Source organism: Ursus arctos, unplaced genomic scaffold (assembly GCF_023065955.2).
Source record: "Ursus arctos isolate Adak ecotype North America unplaced genomic scaffold, UrsArc2.0 scaffold_16, whole genome shotgun sequence".
Lineage (NCBI taxonomy): Eukaryota > Metazoa > Chordata > Mammalia > Carnivora > Ursidae > Ursus > Ursus arctos.
In genome coordinates, this window is record NW_026622830.1 from 6,331,945 (window position 1) to 6,352,750 (window position 20,806).

At 48.0% G+C, this 20,806-nt stretch overlaps 1 protein-coding gene across 1 annotated transcript in view; it reads right to left on the bottom strand.

Moving 5' to 3' along the window:
- Positions 1-911: 911 nt before the first annotated feature.
- The window catches only part of CASS4 (Cas scaffold protein family member 4), a 32,527-nt gene continuing 12,632 nt past the window's right edge, over positions 912-20,806 (bottom strand). Inside the window, exons 2-7 of the mRNA XM_026503779.4 lie at positions 14,591-15,013; positions 9,398-9,499; positions 7,144-7,224; positions 4,948-6,258; positions 3,772-3,849; positions 912-1,907 (exon numbers count right to left, since the gene is read on the bottom strand). Of these exons, the coding sequence (XP_026359564.3) occupies positions 1,497-1,907; positions 3,772-3,849; positions 4,948-6,258; positions 7,144-7,224; positions 9,398-9,499; positions 14,591-15,013 (2,406 nt within the window). The 3' untranslated portion in view covers positions 912-1,496. The remainder of the gene's footprint in view (positions 1,908-3,771; positions 3,850-4,947; positions 6,259-7,143; positions 7,225-9,397; positions 9,500-14,590; positions 15,014-20,806) is intronic.

Here is a 20,806-nt window from a genome sequence, read left to right on the forward strand (position 1 = left end):
AAGTGTAGAGATGATGTAACCATAGCAACATGAGCTGAAGACCCAGCTGCAAGGAGAGGAAGAGGAGGTGGTTTGACTTGAGGGGAGCTCCGCACCACTTTGAGATCTGTGCCCAGCAGGGGGTATCCTGTCCACACCACACCTCCTGGTTGCACCACCACGAGTGATGGCTTTGTTTTTGCTGTACTAGCATCGTGCATGAGCACTTGGCCTCTGTTGCATCTCCCCGCACACTTTGGGGAGAAGCATTTATTTATTTATTTCATTTTTAAAAAAGATTTTACTTATTTATTTGACAGAGAGAGAGAGAGACAGCCAGTGAGAGAGGGAACACAAGCAGGGGGAGTGGGAGAGGAAGAAGCAGGCTTCCAGCCAGCAGGGAGCCCAATGCGGGGCTCCATCCCAGGACTCTGGGATCACACCCTGAGAGGAAGGCAGAAGCTTAAAGACTGAGCCACCCAAGTGCCCCATGGGGAGAAGCATTTAAATAAGAAAAGTAAACATTGGTGGCTTTGCTTTGGTACCAGAACCTGGGTGACCTGGATCACCAGCTCTCCCAAAGAAAGGATTGCTACAAAGAATGCTTCAATTCATGATTATATTTACATAACATTACAAATGGTAACAGTTTTGAGACTGTTGAAGTTAACAAGCCTTTTCTGAGTAAACATACTGAATTTATCAACATAGACTACTATATACAAAATAAATTAATAGGGAACCCAACAGAACATGTTATGTTGTAAATATAACATGCATCTTTAACTTGGTTAAGATAAAATAGTATATATATATATATATATATACTATATATATATATATATATAACATACGTGTGTATATCTATATGTGTATATATACACACATATGTTACATATATATATATATATATATATATATATGTTGTATAAGATGGAGATACAGAATTTGTACCAAATCTTACAGAATTAATTCCAGTCCAAAATGAAAAACTTATCACATTTGCTAACGGATGCAACAGAAATTCATCATTTGAAAATAAGTCTCTCCTTCTTTACTGTCTCCCTAGCACCTGACATATTGTGTATGTAATTCTTCATCACTTATCGTCTATTTCCCCACTAGATTGTAAGCTCCCTGAGGGCAAGGCCTCTGTCTGATTCAGTGCTATATGCCCAGCACCTAGAATCTGACATATAGTTGATGCCCACTAAATAAGTATTGAATGAATGAATTTAAGGCAGGCATACATTCAACCAGTATAAAATTGATTTCTACAACATCACTTCATACACTGACCCCACATGCTAAGCTAAAAACTTAGCAAGGCTCTTACTTAATACTTGGCCCTCTGTGGGATAAGTCAATGTCCTGGGGTTGTTTAGTCACTTGGTAATACCAGCTTCTGCCCATCAGTGCATCCCCAGGCAGGCCTTGCCCGTAGGACAGAGTTGCACAGCTTGGGGCTGGGAAGCTGAAGATAAGAGGTGAACAGGAAGAAAGAGGGTGAAGGAGGCTCATTCCAACGTCCCTCTGAATTGCCGAGTGTGTTGCTCCAGCTTCTGGGCCTCTGTCTGGAGGTGCCCCAGGGCCGCAGGGCTGGGGTATTTGAGCACAGCGTGCTTGGTGGCCAAAGCGAGGTTCTTGAGCAGGCTGCAAAGGTGACTGCTGCCACAGAGAATCTCGTTGCGCACGTCCCTCTCCTGGGTCTCCTTGCACAGCGTGTCCACCAGCTTCTGCCCCACCATGATGACCAGCTTGCTCTGCGTGATGAAGATCTCGGGGGGCTGGCTGTTGCTGAGACTGCTGTTAAATACGCCGATGGCTTTGAAGAGTGCCCCAAAATAGAGCCGGCAGTGTTCAGACAGGTGGAATCTCTTCTCGGGATTCTGCTGACTCAAAGGCTGCGGGATGAGGGAGCTAGGATTCTGGAAAAGGGAAGAGAACAATTGTGAAGAGACAAATGTCATCACCAGGCTGTGGTTGTCTCCTGTTTCCTATTTTGTTCAATTTTCTAGACTTTTTATAAGAAAAAATACAGTTTTGTTTGAGAAGCCCACAGTGCAGCATCTGCCTAACAAATTAATGTTTTCAAAGCACTGTTACATATAAATTATAGTATTTATATATACAATCTGATATATTGTGTTGTCTATATAATCTTACATGTTAAATATATAAACTCTTATTCAATATTCTCAACAAACCATTAGCAGCCCATTCCAAGAAGCACAATGACAATGACTAAATCTGTAACTTCAAAAAAATAAAAGAAAACTTAATCATGAGATTTTTTAAATTTACTGAAAGAACAGATTTTAAAGGATTTAAAAAAATTCTTTCTAATTCCAATATCGGCAGTAAACCTGAGCCCCCAAAATTTCTAGAAGAAATCTGAATGTGCTGACTTATCTGCCTTAATATTATGATATTTCTCCAACTTGCTCATAAGATTTCATCTAGAATTTTACTTCCATGAGCTGTATTTTCTGGGATGTGGAACCAATGTCTTCCCGAAGCCTAAGCACTGTTAAAACGTTCTCACCATCGAACTTAGCGGCAACCACTCTGGGTAATCATCCAAAGCCCCTTCGTTAGGACAGGTGGGGAGACTGGTGCTCTCTGAAGTAAGGGGGCTGCCCATGGTCATTCATTTAGCAAAATTGAAGAGCCAGACCTCTACGCTGAGTCAGCTAAGTCTGAATGTCTTATTTTTTTCACGAAACTGCTCGCTCTCTCATCCACCTGTGATCTCTAAACTCACAGCCTGGAAGCACTCAGCCGGTGTTAGGGTCTGATTTTTGTACCTCCCCCCCTCATATGTTGAAACTCCACCCCCTTACGCGAAGGTAGCAGGTGAGCCTTCAGGGAGGCACCTGGAGTTGGATGAAGTCCTTTGGGTGGGGCCCCGTGGTGGGATTAGTGCCCTTGTCAGAGCTCACTTCCCTTCTCTGCTCTCTGCCATGAGCGGACACAAGGAGAAGACAGAGGAGAGCCCTCCCGAGGATCCGACCATGCTGGCTCTCTTTGCTAGGTCTTGCAGCCCAGGGTTCTCATCTCAGTTGCCCCCGAGGAGACGAATAATCTTGCCCATGTCATGAGACATCTCTGTCCTTCCCTCCTCCACCCCACACCTCCCCAGCCTGGGAGTTGATCTGGTTCGCTGATCTCCAGGTTTCAGGTACTCAGACGACCTTCATAAGTGATGCCCTTTTTGCCTCCCTCTTAACCTGACTTGCTTCATCTTTGTCTTTAAATGAATCCACTGGTTTTACTTATATTAGTTTAATGGAAACTCTTCAAATTGGTAACTGGAAAATCATTGTCATTTGCCACGAGTAGCAGGTAACCAATAACAATAAGCCCAATGATAGCATCTTTGACTAAAAAAAAAAAAAAAAAAAAAGGAAGGAAGACCATCAAGGGTCAAAGAGGTGTTGATGATACACAAGTTCCAAACCAAAACGGGTTGTCTCTTTTAATCAGAAGCATTAAAAGAGGATGACAAAGGAAATGTGAGTCTGTGCTTTCAAAGGCCATGTCAGTCCCACCCGTGATAACCCTGCAGACCACCGAGAACTCTGTCACTAATGGTTCAAGAATCATGCTCCGCATACTGGGTTTCACTGGACTTATTCAGGGCTCCTTCTACAGCAAACGGGAAAAACTGTCACAAAAATATCTACTCCCAAGGGGGTCATGGCTGGCGTGCCGACTTGTTCATAGCAGGAGACATCTCGAGGGATAAAGCGTGTGAGTCAGAAGTACGGGGGAGCCAGCACTCTCACTCACCTGTCCTTCGAAGTTTTTGTTTTCATCCAACTTTCCTTCCAAGATGGGTTTTTCTGTCTCTTCTAGGTTAGGCAACTTCTGAAAAATAAAATCCCTTCCAATTACCAACTTGAGTGTGGTTTTTACACTCTACAGAGGTATTCAAGTCCACTTTAAAACTTGAGCATTTCTCTTTATATTTTTGTCAATCATTCTGCCTCCAGATGTCTTTTTTTAAATTCAAAATCAGTTAATTAACATGTAGTATATTATTAGTTTCAGAGGGCTGATGCCTTTTTCAACAAAGGAGACTTTGCAAGACCAAGGGCTGAATTTTGCCTACCAACATGGCTTGATGTAAGGACACATGAGTTTTTAAAAAATTGTGTGTGTATATATATATATATATATATATATATATATATATATATATATATATATATAAATAATACCTTTTACATCTATATCTATATTTTTAAATTAGGGAATGAAAAATACCCAAGTTTCTAGCTTCTCTAGAATGTGTGAAAGCTGTTACACCAACCAGAGGCTTTTTTTAAACAGAATATCACACAAGACTGGGGCTAAAAGGACCAAGTCATGTTGTCCCCAGGTTACGTGCCATGTCTCTTGACTTGTAATCCTTGAACCATTCTCTTTCTGCAGTGTCTGAACTCATGCAGCAAAGAGCTTCTAACAGTAACTGCAGTCTGGAGGCTGCTAAGACCATGCACAATTTGGAAGTGTTTACACTTCCTCTTCTGTTTCTAAGAAACGCAAAGACAATGACTAAATCAACAACTTTCAAAAAGGCAAGGAAACTCGGTGGTGAGATTAAAGAAAGGTGCTCAAGGAACAGATTTCAAAAGATTTTCAAAGTCCTTCCTAACTCTAGTACTAGAGATAAACCCCAAGACACCAAGTTTCCAGAAGACATCCCACGTGCCTTAATATTAAAGTGTTTATCTTACTTCTTAATAAGATTTCATCTAGAACATTACTTTAATGTATTTTATTTTTTAAAAAATGGAACCAAATTTCAAATGAAACCAAATTTCAAAAATTATTGATTACTATCTTTCAATATCTAATTATTGAACTATCCAACAATTAGTGAAATGTTGTTGGCATCTGACTGACGGGCAACCACTCCAGATAAAATCTGAAAGCCTCTTTCTATTATACCTCTGAACTCACCGGTTCACGGATAATTGTCCCGTTTTTCTTCAGTAGCTCAGGGGAGTGTTCACTTTCCTTTTGTTTACTAAAAGGAGCACTTCTTTGGTATGATTCAATCTCCCTTTGAGGGAGCTGGATGCGTTTCTCAAGCTCCAGTTGTGCATTGGGGGTCATTTGTAAGGTATCTTCCTTTTCGCAGTTCTGCTTGAAAAGGAGCTTCCCATTGGCAATGACAATGGAGGCAAACCTCTTGATGTCTTCTGGAACCATCCGCGCCACCATGACAAATTTCTCGAGGTCATCTGGACTGTTTTCGACTTTGTCGGTCACAAGGACTTCCAAGGACCAATTGCAGCTATCCAGGCTTTCCTTTGTTCCAAGCAGGATCTGGTAGGAGTTGGAGATGGTCTGCAGCTGGTCCCTAATTCTGGCCTGAAGGTTAGTGTCGCTGAGGTTACAGGCAGTCCCACGGATCCCGCGGGCAAAATCCAGGAATGCTCTCAAAGATTCTTCCACGTGGTCGGTGGCCTTGCGGATGGCACTGAGGTTGGCCTCCAGATACTCTCTGAACCTCCACTTCCTGCTGACAAAGAGCATCAAGCTGGCGACAGAGCTGGCCACCTCGTGCTGCAGAGCCGCCACCATCTGTCGGGCCAAGTCCGGGTCCAGGGAGAGCTCCTTTCCTGACTCCTCCGAGCAGGAGCTAGACGACGAGTCGGTGGACGTGGAGGAGCACGAGGAGACAACGCTGGCCCTGCTGTCAGAGCTGGAAATGGATAACCTGTCCGGTTCCGGAGACAGCGAGGGGGCCAGGCCGGGGAAGCAGGAGGAGCTGCGGTCCAGGGGGTTCTCGGGAGCCCCGTCCACTCTCCCCGGCTCATTCAGGGCCTGAGGGCCGCTCGGCATCGATTTAGGGATGTCATAAATGTTTGGCTTGGTGTCCTGCTGTTCCACCCGGGAGATCAGAAAGCTCGAAGGCACCTTGTAGCCAGCACCCTCATCCAAGGGAACAGTGTCCCTGGGCGCCAGGGATCTATAAGAAGGAATTTCTGGAAGGCTGAGTTTTTTCTGCATGGGCACATTTTTATGCAGGTGTGGGTAGAGGGACCTTGCTCTGCTGTTCGGAGGGTTCTGGAAGCTGGACATACACCTGGGGGGAAAGTGGGGTTCTGATGCTTCCACAAAGCTGCTCAGAGATGCATTTCTGCTATCGGCCCTTTCTGCAGACACCGGCGTGTCATAAATCCATTCTGATTTCTGGGGGCTCGGTAACGTGTTGTAGCCGCCTCGCCTCACGGCGATCGCGGACATCAGGGGAACACTCTGCCCCTGTGAAGAACCACACAAAAATGCCCAGGTCAGTAGCCGTAAAAAGAGGGTTTGAGCAACTCATTTGACAAGGGTGCATTATACTGAGGACCTACTAAGTGCCGGGTACTGTGCTTCTTACAAATCTGATTGTCACTCCCCTCCTCAAGCATCTTCAGTGGCTCCCCATTGCCATGATCACTCAAGGTTGTACCCCCTTTTAAGCCTCCCCACCATGGCGGCTACCAGCCTCCTTGTGAGTCCGGTCACCCCGGAGGTTCACCTTTCCCTGAACTCGGAGTGCTCCCTTAGCCCTCTATAGTTCATTCTGCCCAAACCAGTCCTTCTGTTCTATGTGCCCTCTCGACCCTCTCCTTTCCCTCTAACGAACTCCTGAGCATCCCTCACGACACTGCGGAGACGCCGTCTCTTTGTAAGGCCTTCCCCAGTAACTTTGGGCATCGGTACATGTATTGTAAATGCGTGACAATTCGACAACAAACGTGGATTCCAGATGTTCACATTAAGGCACGTCCCCTATAAACAAATAAAAATCTCCCTTAACGCAACGTCCCTCTGAGGTATGGAAGAAGAGGGAGCATTTACCCAAGATCTACTGAGCTTTTGCTCTGTGCCAAGCACTATACCTGTACTAGGTCCTCTGCGGGGATTAGCTCAATCCTCACAATTAGTCTGTCATGAGAAACTGAGGCACGGAGAAGGTGGAGGCCCTGCCCAAACCACATTGCTCACCCTGTTCCTGAACACCACTGCCATCAGGGGTTTCAAATGAAATAAGCTCTTCTGCGAGGCATTCGCATTCCCAATTTTGACCAAGCCGATAAAACAGCCCAGAGCACGCTCACGTTTTCCCAGCATCGAATCTCTGCGTCTCGTCATACTTACATGCGGTTGGCTGGCCAAGGGGCCAAGTCCTGCCTTTTGGGGGCTGGGGGGTATGTCGTATAACTGCTGCTTCTCTGGCTCCTGGGGAAAGACAGAAAAGGAGAACTTGGATTTTCCCTTCCTGAGGGACACATCACAAACTCTGCCCACGCCAGTGTTTCTTGTTTTTGTTTCTTTTCCCAAATCAAAATAGAAATCACCAAAGACTTTAGGGCTTTTGGTCACGATGCCCGCACGGTGGAAGTTTACGTGGTTATGTTTTCAACATGAACTTTGTGTTTTATTTTATTTTATTTTATTTATTTATTTTTTTAAAGATTTTATTTATTTATTTGACAGAGAGAGACACAGCCAGCGAGAGAGGGAACACAAGCAGGGGGAGTGGGAGAGGAAGAAGCAGGCTCCCAGCAGAGGAGCCCGATATGGGGCTCGATCCCAGAACTCCGGGATCACGCCCTGAGCCGAAGGCAGACGTTTAACGACTGAGCCACCCAGGCGCCCCGAACTTTGTGTTTTAAAAGATGCCTTCTTGGGACGCCTGGGTGGCTCAGTTGGTTAAGTGTCTGCCTTCGGCTCAGGTCATGATCCCAGTGCCCTGGGATTGAGTCCTGCATCAGGCTCCTTATTCAGCAGGGAGCCTGCTTCTCCCTCTGCCTGCTGCCTCTCCCCCTGCTTGTGTTCTCTCTCTCTCTGATAAATAAATGAAATCTTTAAAAATAAAAATAAAATAAAATAAAATGCTTTCTTGACCAAAGCTGGGGACAAGCTATAGAGAGAATGAACTTGCCTGAGTTAAAAACAGTGGCTCATTTGCATCTGCAAGTTAGCCTTCGGATTGACTAAGGAATACATGACATTGGGACTTAATAGTGCTTCTGTCTTTCTTGTTTGTATTTCTCAGCAGAAATTTTTCGGTGCTTGTAATTCACGTGTTCATCCTGCAAATATTCACTGAGCGCCTACTAACCACCAAGACGCTAAGTCAAATGACGTATATACACCCAGTAAGGAGCAAAAGGCATGGTGCCTGAACAGATGATATGCATTTTCGGGGGTGCAGCAATTAGAAAACACATATATCAGGATGTGAAAAATAGGTACGTGTTCCAAAGCAAGGGGAGAGAGCACCGAACCAGGTTCTGCAAAGAAAGAAAAAAGTAGACTCTGGAAAGGGGGGTTTCTTTGGAGAGAGCTGAACTGTGGGTTTCCTACTGACTCCTCCTCACTGGGGAAAGGTGGGGTGCATTTTGTTCCCCTCAAGCAGAGTGGAAAGTGCTCCGACAGGACCTTCGGTGACAAATTGCGCCACCTGGGCATGGGGTCGTAGTGCACGGAGGGGGTGGGAGGTGTCACTCTGGCTTGGGAAAAGCTAAGAGTGAGAATCTGATGGCTGTGTTGGGGATGGTCTGTTCTCGGGTGGGGACCGGGGTGAAGAAAGTGAACCAGCTGCTTGGCCATAACCATTGAGGGGGCCCCCAAATCCTCAGTCATCAAGGTAAATAATAATGGGATGCAACATTTAAAAAACTCCATAATTAATGTGAAAAATTCATGATGAACAAAAATATCACCATTTTCAATAAAGACAGGGTCGAGGGGGCCGGGGTGAGGGTGAGGTGGGTGAGGTGAGTCCTGCACGTGGATCTTTTTTTTTTTTTTTTTAAAGATTTTATTTATTTATGTGACAGAGAGACAGCCAGCGAGAGAGGGAACACAAGCAGGGGGAGTGGGAGAGGAAGAAGCAGGCTCCCAGCGGAGGAGCCCGATGTGGGACTCGATCCCGGATCGCCAGGATCACGCCCTGAGCCGAAGGCAGACGCTTTAACGACTGCGCTACCCAGGCGCCCCCACTACCCAGGCGCCCCCATGCACGTGGATCTTTATTCAAGACTTTTACGCCCAAGCCCGCCTCGTTCTGCTTGTGCCATGCCAGCGCAGCCTGGGCTCCTGGCGTCTGTCCTGGCGAAGGGAGCGAGTGTGCTCACCCACGGGCCAGACGCGGACCCCACGTGAGCTAGAGCAAGAGCCAGGCCGGAAAGTGTGGGAGGGGGTGAGGGCCTCTCAGGAGGCTGAAGATGACCGGCCTGCCCAGCCCAGGGAGGAGCGGCCTGGGAACATACCGCCTGCCGGTCAGAGATGTTCAGAAACAGGGGCAGGGAGAGGAGAGGCGGGGAGGCACTTGCGGGAATGCAGAAAAGCAATCTGCCTGGCACGGGGAACCCCCCAGTGGGGTAGGGCCAGGGCCGACGCTCACCTTCAGGACTGGGGGGCCCCGGCTCTGGGCCGGTACATCGTACACCTGGGAAGGCAGCGTTGGCAACGAGGTCTGAGCAGGTCTGGGAATCGTGAAGAGGGCCTTGGGGAGACAGAGAAGAGCCAAGGGAAGGAGACGTCACTGCAGAGTCCACAGATCATGTTCCAAGTTACCCTCATACAACAAAGGCAGCCCCAACAGCACAGAGGCCATGTCCCTGCACCCCTGACCCGTGGCCCTTCTCTCAGACCTCGGACCCTGGATGTGGGAGGGGAGGCCCCGTGGTGGTGGGCAGTCTGCCTCCCGTGGGGAACAGGCTAGAATGCTGATTCCCAGGCCCCATGTCAGTTGTACTGGGGTCTCTGAGTCCTGCCCTGGAGCCTGGGAATCTGCAGTTATCAGTAAGCTTGCCAGGTAATTCTGACGTTCTCGAGGGATCCGGGGATGTGATTCAAATCTGGGGGTGTTACCATGTTCATCTGTTGATGCTGGGGATACAGCAGTGAGCTGGACAGGAGAGGCTCAAAGAGTGTAAAGTGAAGGGACTCAAGGGGGTGGGGAGGGGCAGGGGCCTGCCTCAGGACGTGTTGCTGGGGACGAGGGTCAATGGGGCGGCAGGAGGTGACCAGACCGAGCGTGGCCCTCAGGCTCGGAGACTGTGCCTATAACTGGATTCCAGTGAATCCTCCAGTACTCATGAATGTCCAGTCTACACTGGGTACCATGCTGGCTGCTCCTGGGCCGCAGCTTCCAGACCTGGCCAGGGAATCAACCACCTGGCGAACTTAAAAATGATACAGTTGCCCGGCTCCACATCAGACCTCTCGAACGAGAACGCCTCCAGGAGGGGCCCAGGAATGGGTGATTTTATAGGGGAGTGGATGCTGTCTGCCAAGGTCAAGGTCTAAAGGGGGAAATAAGGTGTGGACCCAGCCAGGACGCAGGCTGGAAAGCAAGACAGGGCCTTGAGGAGAGGAAAGGGTCAAGTCCAGAGAGCTTGGCAGAGGGAGACTGCATTTCCCACTGGGTCCCCAGGACCCTGTCACTGGAAAGGGCTTTCTGAATTGGACCGCGTGGATGGTAAGGACCTGAATACGTGCAGACGGGGAGGGCAGTCCAGGTGGGGGCTAGATCAGAGTCCCTTTGTTCATGAGGGCGCCCCGGCGTGGCATGAAGGAAATGCGGGTATCTACTTATTTATTTGCTGTTTTGGGTGAAAGAAAGTCTACAGCTTGAGGCAGCGGTCGGGGCCCAGTGGGTCCCACCACTGATCAGTCTGGAGTAACAGATGCAGATAAAGCAGCTGCAAAGCAAATGGGACAGACATCCCTCCCCAGGACACGGTCAGCTGTCAAGCGTCCAAATAACCTCCCTCCGAATGATGACTGCTTCCGTACTCACAGAGAAACCTGGTTCTCTAAAATCCTAGGCTCTTGGGAGCACTGCAGTCTGAAGTTCTCTCAGTGAGAAGGAAACATCCCACTCTTGTCGGAGAAGCGGGCTCACTTTCCATCCCCAGCACAGAGCCTGTGACATGATGTATCAGCTGGGACATTGCCCATCTACCCCAACCCAAGGAGACAGCAGCCTGCTTTGCAGTCAGGCTGAGGTTGAGCCCTCTACGAAGGGTCATGGGCCATCACCTCCACCTCTGGCTTATTCTGACACCCCAAGCTCTCCCCTACCACAGAGCTTTGCCAAATGCACTCCCATTGCCTCTTACCCCCTAGGACCCCAAGCCCCTTGTCTTGATGTAGCTGACATTGTGGGTAGACCACCCACAGAGAAGAGGGGGTTTCCTGTGTGTGGAATTTCAGGTGGAGGAAGCTGGTTCAGAAATTCCCAGTGTTTCTTGGAACACAGAGGTTCAAGGTGGCAATCAATTAAGGAACATGTTTGAGAACCACGGTTTCGAAAGGTTTAGGGGGACAGAAGGAAACGCCAGTTCAGGAACTAGTGGGTCCGAGAATAATTCCACTAGGAAGTTGGACCCTTTTCACTTGAAATAAGAAAGATTCCCCTTTCTGAAGGCAAACCAACATCAAATATGTTCTTTGTATGGTGATTAAAAAAAAAAAAAAGTCAGGCCAGCATATTATATTAGGGAAGTTGGAATAAAAAGTGAAACAAGGCTCAGGATATTGGTTACCCTGGAGGAAGTGACCAGGAGAATGCGTGAGGGGGCTTCCGGGTGCTGGTTTTGTTCTGTTTCTTGATCTGGGTACTAATGACTAAGCTGTCCCCTTAGGACCTGTAGGTTACGTTTCAGTAAAAAGCTAATTGCAAAGAACAGATAGCGACAGTCACAGAGTCAGGGCAACGAGGGGCAAGGACATGCACGGTCTAGGGGCCTCGGCAGCCACGCACGGGCACAGGGAAGCTTTGGTCCCTGGTATTCATCCTCCTGTGACCTTGGATGGGCCCCTTCATCTCCCTAGGAATTAGCTCCCTCGTTCATAACATGATGAGTCGTTCTCCAGACCCACCGAGCCTTGATCTAGTGATCGTCAATGCAGAGCTAAGGGGAGTCTGTGCACTGGGTCACCTGGGCCGGTTCCACGTCTGTGAACTGCCCGTTGGAAAAACAGCGCAAAGCTAGTGTCTGGATTTGCCTGGTTCTAGCGAGCGCTTCTGCCCACTGCAGAGCCAGGGCTAACCCCCCTGACTACACAAGCAGGACGGAGAGGTCTGCCTCTTCCGCCCATCAGAAGTTCCTGAACTGGGTTTCATCCAGTTCTTCTAGCTCCTTCCTCCTTGTGGTAGAACCAGAGGTGGAATTACTTAGAATTACCAGAAGGCACAAATTCAAGGAGCGCTTAGAAATGACAGGGCAAGACAGAGAGGTACAGAGTGGTGTTGGGATGTGTCCATCTCCCAGCATGGCCGTGGCTGCCCCGGAAGCCTGGTGACCTGGCACTGCTGATTTCCAGGCCACATGTGGCATCTCTTGCTCTAAGAGACCCCCCCCCAAGAGCAGAGAAGGCGATACAAACAAAAAGTGGGGGAAGACGGAGCAAAATGTAGATGGGGCAGCCACGCAGGAAACGCAAGCAGGAGAAAAAGGCAGGAAAGTTCCCCAGGTGTTTTACTGGGCCCACCTCAAGGAGCCTCCAAAGTGGCCAAGCTCCCCTGGTTTCTGAATTCCCCATTGGCGGCTGTGGTTTCTGTCCATGGCCACGGCCTTACACAGGGGAGGGCTCCCCTCACAGACACGCTTCATGTCAAGGGCAAATCTCCCAGCCAATGCCCTGACCCTTTGCTGAGTTAGGTTTAGAGAGTAAACTCAACTTTCTCCGTATATGATGCCGGTCTAGAAGCTGGGCTCCACGGTCACTTCATTCATTTAACAAACGTTAAGGTGTATCAGCTGTAGGTAGCTACAGCTATCAGCAGGTAGGAGCCTGCCTGGGCTCGGGTGCCGGGGACACCCAGTGAACAGCAGACATGGCACGCAGCTGCCTTTTAGGGAGAAGGGGAAACCCAAATTAACTTCAGCAGAGGCCACTTGTTCGTGGAGGAACCACCACCAAGGCCCCGCTCTGAGTCAGCTGCTCAGCCAGCTGAGCATGCCGGGCCTCGACGTGGGCCAGCTGTTCCAGGGCCCCCCTCGTGGGCTGCTGCGGAAGGCTCGACCAGCTTCTTTGTGGGGTTTGTAGCCCGTGCCTCGGAATGGCAGCTGTTCTCCACCTGGCAGCCCAGGGCCTTAGCAAATCTGAAGTATTCAAAATATTTTAAGAAATCAACACCTTTCCATGGTTGGAAATGGTGTGGGGGAAGGCCTGCGTGGTTAGCAGGACCTTCCCAGGGTCCCCAGCACGTATGTGGGTGGGGGGGAGTGGCCTTCCTGGACACAGACCTTGCCAGGACCCCTGCCCGGAGCTCGGGCCAGGTGGGATGTGTCCTTTGAGCTGAAAGCAAAGCGTGCAGGAAATGCCCACCATGGCTGAAGACCACGCAAGTCTGTTCTGCGTGCTTATCACTCATCGAGGCCTGGGCCTGGGGAAAACAGTACATTATTTTTCTCCTTTCTTCTTTAAATTCCTCTCCATTTCTTTTTTTTTCTTTTTTCTTTTTTTTAAAGATTTTATTTATTTATTTGACAGAGAGAGAGACAGCCAGCGAGAGAGGGAACACAAGCAGGGGGAGTGGGAGAGGAAGAAGCAGGCTCCCAGCAGAGCAGGGAGCCCGATGTGACTCGATCCCAGAATCCTGGGATCAATCCCTGAGCCGAAGGCAGACGCTTAACGACTGAGCCACCCAGGTGCCCCTCCTCTCCATTTCTTTAAAAAAAAAAAAAAAGTTTTCATTCTGCATTTACCTAGTGCTTCTTTTCCTCTGTTTTTTTAAAAAGCTACTTTTGAAAATTGCAGATGTCATACGTACTGTAGATAACACACAAACAAACTTCCTGACCTCTCTGCTCATCGACTGCACACCCGCCCCAGGCCAGCCATAGACGCAGGCACCGGGAACCTTAGAGTGACCAACGCCACGTCCTAAGGGAGCCCCTGTAGGTGGTTGCATTTTCTTTGTTTTGTTTTGTTGTTTTGTGTTTGCTTGTTTGGTTTTGTTTAAATGGTTATTTTTTCTCTCTTATACGTGCCTCCTAGAACGACTTCATCTTTTTTTGGCAAGTGCCAGTATGTTGTAGGGATAACAAACATTTATGTAGCCAATCCCCTCATTAACAAACATGTAGGCATCTTCGATTTTTCTTTATAACAAAAAATGCTATTATGACCATGGTCTCCTCACCCAGATGTATGCTTGCCTCCTTGGGTATTTCTGTAGCAATTCTGGAAGTAAAGTTTCTCACTTGAAGAGACTATAGGTGTTAAATTTGTTGGGGAATTTCTTGCCTTTGAACCCATCACTAGAAGCCCGAGTGTCCAGAAAGGTCACGGCAAAAGTCCTTAATACTTTCATGAACAGTTCCACTAAACATTTTCCTGCCAAAGCGTGGATGTCTTGGAGAGTGGGTGGGGGAGGGGAATCACTGGCGGGCCAAGAATATTAGTGACAACTGAACTGGGGGCCAAATACAAGCTCCCCCATCATCACCCAATCAAAGAGGACCAGGTTCCCACTTTGCACATTCATCCTCCTGATGGACACCGAGAACTCAAGGGCGAGGTCAGCCCCTGGGTGTTACATACCCCTTGAACCACCTGTTTTATTTGGAAGGCTGCATACCTGTTTTGGAAAGCTGAGAGTCTTTTCACAGACGATTCTGGCGCCGGCAGGTGGGTTAGGAAATTCGTAGACTTGGGCGGTGGTGTGTGGAGGCCCCTCCACCCAGCTCTTCATGTGCTCATACACGGGGCCTGGAGCTGGGGGTTTGAGCAGGGTGGGCACCTGGTAGGGCTCCTCGGAGCTGGCGAGAGCTTCTTCCAGGCCTCTCAGGAAAGGGGGGCAGGGCCTGTCTGCGGGGGCCTCAGGGAGGATTTGGAGGCGGTTGGCAGGGGCCAGACCTTGCCTCCCATGGAGCAAACACTTCCACCAGCCCTCGCTTTCGGGCACGTTTTGTTCCAGAATGGTCAAGATGTCTCCTCTGCAGAAAGCCAGCTCGTAGGAACAGTCCGGGTGGTTGTCATAAAGCGCTCTGGCCAAGAGTGTCTGGGGGCGGGAGGAGAAAGAATTCATTGTTATCGCTGTTGCCAACAACCCCCCACCAATGCCACTGGCTCAGAAACACTAGAGGGCATTCATACATTTCCTTGACCCCACAGGCTCTTGTCCCTACTCTTTGCCTGATTTCTTCCTACCCACCCTTGGGGTCTCTGGTGATATGTCATGTCCTCAGCGCAGGCTAACTTGTCGATCTCCTGAATGTGCTCTGGGGGCACTGTTTTCATTTGTGATGACCGTGAGCTGCGGGGGACACGGCAGCAGCGCACAGAGTTGAATTGAAATCCCGGCTCTGCAACTTCTTAGCTGTGAGCCTTTGAGCAAATTAGCTACTGTCTCTGGGCCTCAGTTTCCTCATCTGTCAAATGGCACTAACGATAATATCTGCCGCAGGGGTAAGAATGAAAAGGGCTGTTACGCACGTAAAGCTCACTGAACAGTGCCTGGCATTTAGTAGGTGCTCAATAAAGGTTGGCTGTTACTGTCCTAATGATCATTGTGCTCTTTGTCGGGTTGTTATTTTTCTCCTGAATTGGATTCTAAGTTCTATGACTGCTGGGACCATATCTCACTTATTTGCTGCTCTGTCACCAACATCAAACACAAATTCAGGCGCCTGAGACACGCTCAGTTGATGTTCATTAATGGGGAAGTGATGAAGCAGAGACGGGGAGTTAGTGACGAGTCTATGGTCACGCAGCCAGGATCAAAAAGCAGTCAGGGGCCCCCCGGGGGGCTCAGGCGGTGAAGCATCTGCCTTCAGCTCAGGTCATCATCCTGGGGTCCTGGGATTGAGCCCTGTGTCGGGCTCTGCACTCAGCAGGGAGTCTGCTTGTCCCTGTCCCTCTGCTTCTCCCCCTGCTCGTGCCCATTCTCTCTCTCTCAAATAAATAAGTAAAATCTTTAAAAACAAAACAAAACAAAATCCAGTTGGTCTCCCTAATTCTCAGATTCATGCTTTTTCTGTGAGCCACACGGTCCTCAAAGGAAAATCACCCCGTCTCAGGCCAGCAACAGGTAAGCTTCCTTCTTATGTGGATTTTTTGCTGTAATTAAATGAAGGCAGTTTGTTTCTGTGGGTTTTAACGTGACCCCCTGTTACTACATCAATGCACACTTATCACAGAAAAATGAGGAAATACGGAAAAGCAAAAAGAAGTGAAAATTACTCATAATCCCACCACTCAGAGGTAACTTTTCAGACCACTTTGGTATTTATCCTTCCAGTTGCTCTTTTCTTTCTTGGACTAAATTTAATTATACTTTTTATACTCATTAGCTCTAAGTACATACAGTTTATAAATAAAACAACGCAAAAGTGACCAGCCATTCCATTACATCTGTTAAGAAGTGTTGCTTTTTATTTATTTTTTGCATAAAGTTTTTCTGTTACAAAAATGGAACGAATGTCCAACTGCTAGAAAGTATCATTTTAAACACACAGCGAGGTCTCTATGCGTTAGAGACACACTGGTGCATGTATATCTGAGAAGCATAAGTAGAGTCAGATCCCTCATGCAGACACTGACAATCCCACAAAAAATCTACTGCAGTTGTGGTCCTAGGAGATCATGAATGTATTCTGTACATGGAACTTTCAGGACAGAGAGAGTACAAGATAATGATAAGCAAATAGAAGAAAACAGAAATGCCTGCCACTGACAATCCCTGTCACTCCTTTGGTTCGTGACCTCTTGGATCTTGTGCACATTCGTTCATATATCTGCCCGGACTCAGTTGTATTTTAAAAACCTCATGGGATCATGTGCTACATACAGTTTTACAATCTGCTTTTTTTTTCATTTAATAATAGGTTATGAACATTTTTCCATGTCTATGAACAGCTTTCTTCACTCAGTATCCTTTTAAATCATGGTGCCGGTGAGGATGCTTGTCCTTCCTGGTTCTGGGACATTTTAGCTAATTCCAATTTTTAGCTATTACAAACAGTGCTAAGATGACCGTTTTTATCATTAAATATCTGCAACTCTCCTTATTTATTTCCACAGAGAAATGTCCAGGTGGGTGAAATCCTTAGGGCTCCCCTTCCGTCATCGCCCTCAGGCATGGTTGACCCACGTACACTTCCGTCCACTCTGAACGAGACTGCCCATTTCCTCGCACCCCATGACCCTTGGCATGAGCTCTTGGTCGGATGGTGCATTTGTTTTAAAATCTTTGTCATGGAGGGGGGCGCCTGGGTGGCGCAGTCGTTAAGCGTCTGCCTTCGGCTCAGGGCGTGATCCCGGTGTTATGGGATCGAGCCCCACATCAGGCTCCTCTGCTATGAGCCTGCTTCTCCCTCTCCCACTCCCCCTGCTTGTGTTCCCTCTCTCGCTGGCTGTCTCTATCTCTTCAAATAAATTTAAAAAAAATCTTAAAAATCTTTGTCATGGAAACTTGAGATTTTTTAAAACACATTCTTGGAAAATAACTCATTTTTAAGAAGAAGAAACATGGCCCTGAGTGTTAGAGGCGTGTGTGTTCTGAAGGACAATCTTGCCTGTGGGTATCTCCTCTCCCAGCCCCGGTGAACCAGCAACCCTCCCCTGAGAGGAACGGCACAAATCTCACTGCTTGGAGGCGGACTGAGTGTATGGGGTTACACCGAAAAGCAGAGAGCCCAGCTAGAGCTAATAAACACCGATTGCCTTCTGGGTGGGAGGGACTCCACGAAGTGTCCCCTTGGCCACCTGTATATTCCTTCACAAGGGCAGCCAACCTTGGCTGAATGTTCGCAAGCTGCGCCACTGATCCCTGTGCCTGAGCTCGGGGATACCAATTTTGATCATGTGATGGTCCACTCTGTGAGCTTTCCACGGCGCCTCCGTAGCCCATACTCTGCCCAAACCTTCGGGGCCCTGAGAGATTCCGCTCCTGCCTACATCTCCAGGCTCGTGGTATCACTTCCTCATCAGCCCCACAGGAGCACCACCCTTTGTGGGGGCCTGAGTCCTTCACACAGGCTGTTCCCTCTATCCGAGAGCCGGCAGCTGTGTGCCTAGTCAGACCCCCTCATCTTTCCAGACTCCTCTTAGATGTCCCTTCTTTGCAAAAGGATTCCTTGACACCCAGACTCCTTCAGACTACACTAGTTCTCCCCATTTTTTTGCTCAATGCTTTTCCATGTCAGGGCTGAGGACATTCACATACAATTCATTGAGTAAGTGATGGTCGTCTATTTGGTGTCTATGTCCGGGCTAGAGCTCTGGCTCTAGAAGAGGACGCCTTCCTTGCTCTAACTGTATGCCCAGCTTCCGGCACACAGCAGGTGCTCATTGGCTGCATTTTTAGTTAATGGGTGGATAAAGCTGAGTAATGTAATGGTCTTGTGTTCAAGTCATTGGGAGATAAATGGACACACAGCACCGAGATGAGAGCCCCTGTTTCTTTCTAGAGTCGGGTGAAAAGGAGGCTCTCGGAGACTCTCTGTCCATCTCATTAGTTGGCCTTTGGTGACAATGACCACCAACATGTCCAAAAGATGGGCCGCAAGACCTGGCTAGTCTACGCATTCAGAAACTGTGCCGTGAATGTGGTGTGAGTATGTTTCCAGCTTGGGGAATCCAGCAGGGATGAAGCATTTAGAGGGAACAGAGTTTTAGAATCTTATAAAGAGTACCAATTAAAGGCCAGGATTTAGTGACGTTCCATGTTATTTAGTAGATTTTTTTTCTAGTTAAAAATAATCTCTGTCTAGTAAGAAAAGAAACTGAAAGGCTATGGTTTATAACTTTGTCAGACTTTAAGCAGATTTATAACTAGCCCTGCAATCCTCTCTTAATAATCCTTTATTAAATTGCCTAGGACTGCCTAGATTCCTAAACGCTCTTTGACCCAGTTTGAACATCTTACTGGTTCTCTCATTAACTAATCCGTTTAATAAAATCTTTGACATGAGTTTATTTTATGTTTGCTTGCGGGTCATGATTTTACCTTGAAGAACATTACACTTCAACTGTCCACACTGGTGAGAAAACAAAAACACAGTCTCCAACCAATCACCACAACTTCATGAAATACGCCTGACACAGCCATAAAAGAAAACGCTGACGATCTGAGCTGTGCTTGCCTTTGCCTAGAAATAAGATCACGTGTGCGTCCAGACAGAGCAGTTGCTGTAGCATGGCAGCTGCTCGGAAACGTCTAGGTTGCCATCAGCTCCGTCGGTGCACTCGTCTATGGCGAGCGGCAGCGACTGTTTTCGAGAGAACAGGGGGCTCGTACGATCAGCCACTCCACTGGGCACCCACAGCTGTCCAAGACGGACAGCCCCAGTCTTATTACTCTGTGCTTCCAGCCTGCAGCCTGCAGTCCAGCACGTCGACCTTACAGGCTGCAAACTGCCAGCAAAGGGAAAGCCTATGCCTGTTGCTATCACTTAATTCCCTTCGTTCTAATTGGCGGGGATGTCTCTGGATGCCTCATGCAATCAGTCGGTGTCTCAAGAGTTTTAATAACAAAGCCCATCAAAGTTTCTGTTCCAAAAGAAGAACTTAACACAAGTGAGGCATCTTGGGGCTCTTCACCTAGAAAACAGAGGACCACATTGAATGAGGCCCTATTTTGTGTTGGGGGCGATCCGGTCATTATATGACTTAACTCTCAGAAGCCTCAGAGGTGGGTTTTCTTATCCTCATTTTGCAGAGGAAGAGACTGAGGGTCAGAGAGGTCAAATGACTCATCTCAGGTCACTTGGATTCTAACTGCACTCCTCACATCCATTATTGCACCATTCACTCCCCTTACAATCCATTCTCCAGACATTTATACACCTAAGTATTTATATCCACCAATCAGATCGTGTTGATTTATTTAAAAACCTCCAATGGCTTAGAAATACACTTAGAACAAAACCAAATTCCCTGCCTGGTCGCCATGCGGGCCCACCAGTTTGTTAATTTTCCTTCCATCACATTGTTCTCTCCCTTTCCCCAGATGCACTAAGCTTGCTTCCACCTCAGGACCTTTGCCCTTGCTTAGACCACTCTTCCGCCAGATCTTTGCATGACTGGCTCCTCCTTCCAACCTCAGCTCAAAGGTCAGCTCCTGCCGAGGCTGTCCCTGCACGAAAGTCCCTTCTTGCAGAGGTGTCCCTGACCACGTAAGGCTAGTCTCCTCCTCTGCGTCCTCACAGGACTGAGATGTTGAGCCTCTAGGCACGCTGACGAGAGAAGCCAGACGTATTTGGGCCGATGGGCGGTGTGGGGAGGAGAAACAGCAGCAGCAAACACTCAGCATGCACCCATGTTCCTGGCACCCGCGCTAAGCTCTTCACAGATAACACTTGGAAGCAGCAGCCAGCCCACCACGAGAAAACCTAACAACAATTGCAATGCTCTCTGAGGCCACTCACAAGGTATTTTTTAAAAATAGGGTGTTAATTTAGAAATGGCTGTGTAGATATTGAAGAGATGAAGGAAGACATATGTTTATGTTTTTGTCCCCTGTGGGCACACTGGCAGTTAGATTCTGTGAGCAGTGAAAGAAATATTCCTGGGGCGCCTGGCTGCCTCAGTCAGTTAAGCATCTGCATTCAGCTTAGGTCATGATCTCAGGGTCCTGGGATCGAGCCCCACATCAGGCTCCTGGCTCAGTGGCGAGTCTGCTTCTCCCACTCCCTCTGACCTCTCTTGCTTTCACTCTCTCTCAAATAAATAAAAATCTTAAAAAAAAAAGAAAGAAATATTCCTAACTAATTTCCAAAAAGGACATTTCCCTCAAATGCCCATCTTCATACAACAGCTGGAAGAAGGGAAAGGAAAATGAATATGCATTTGG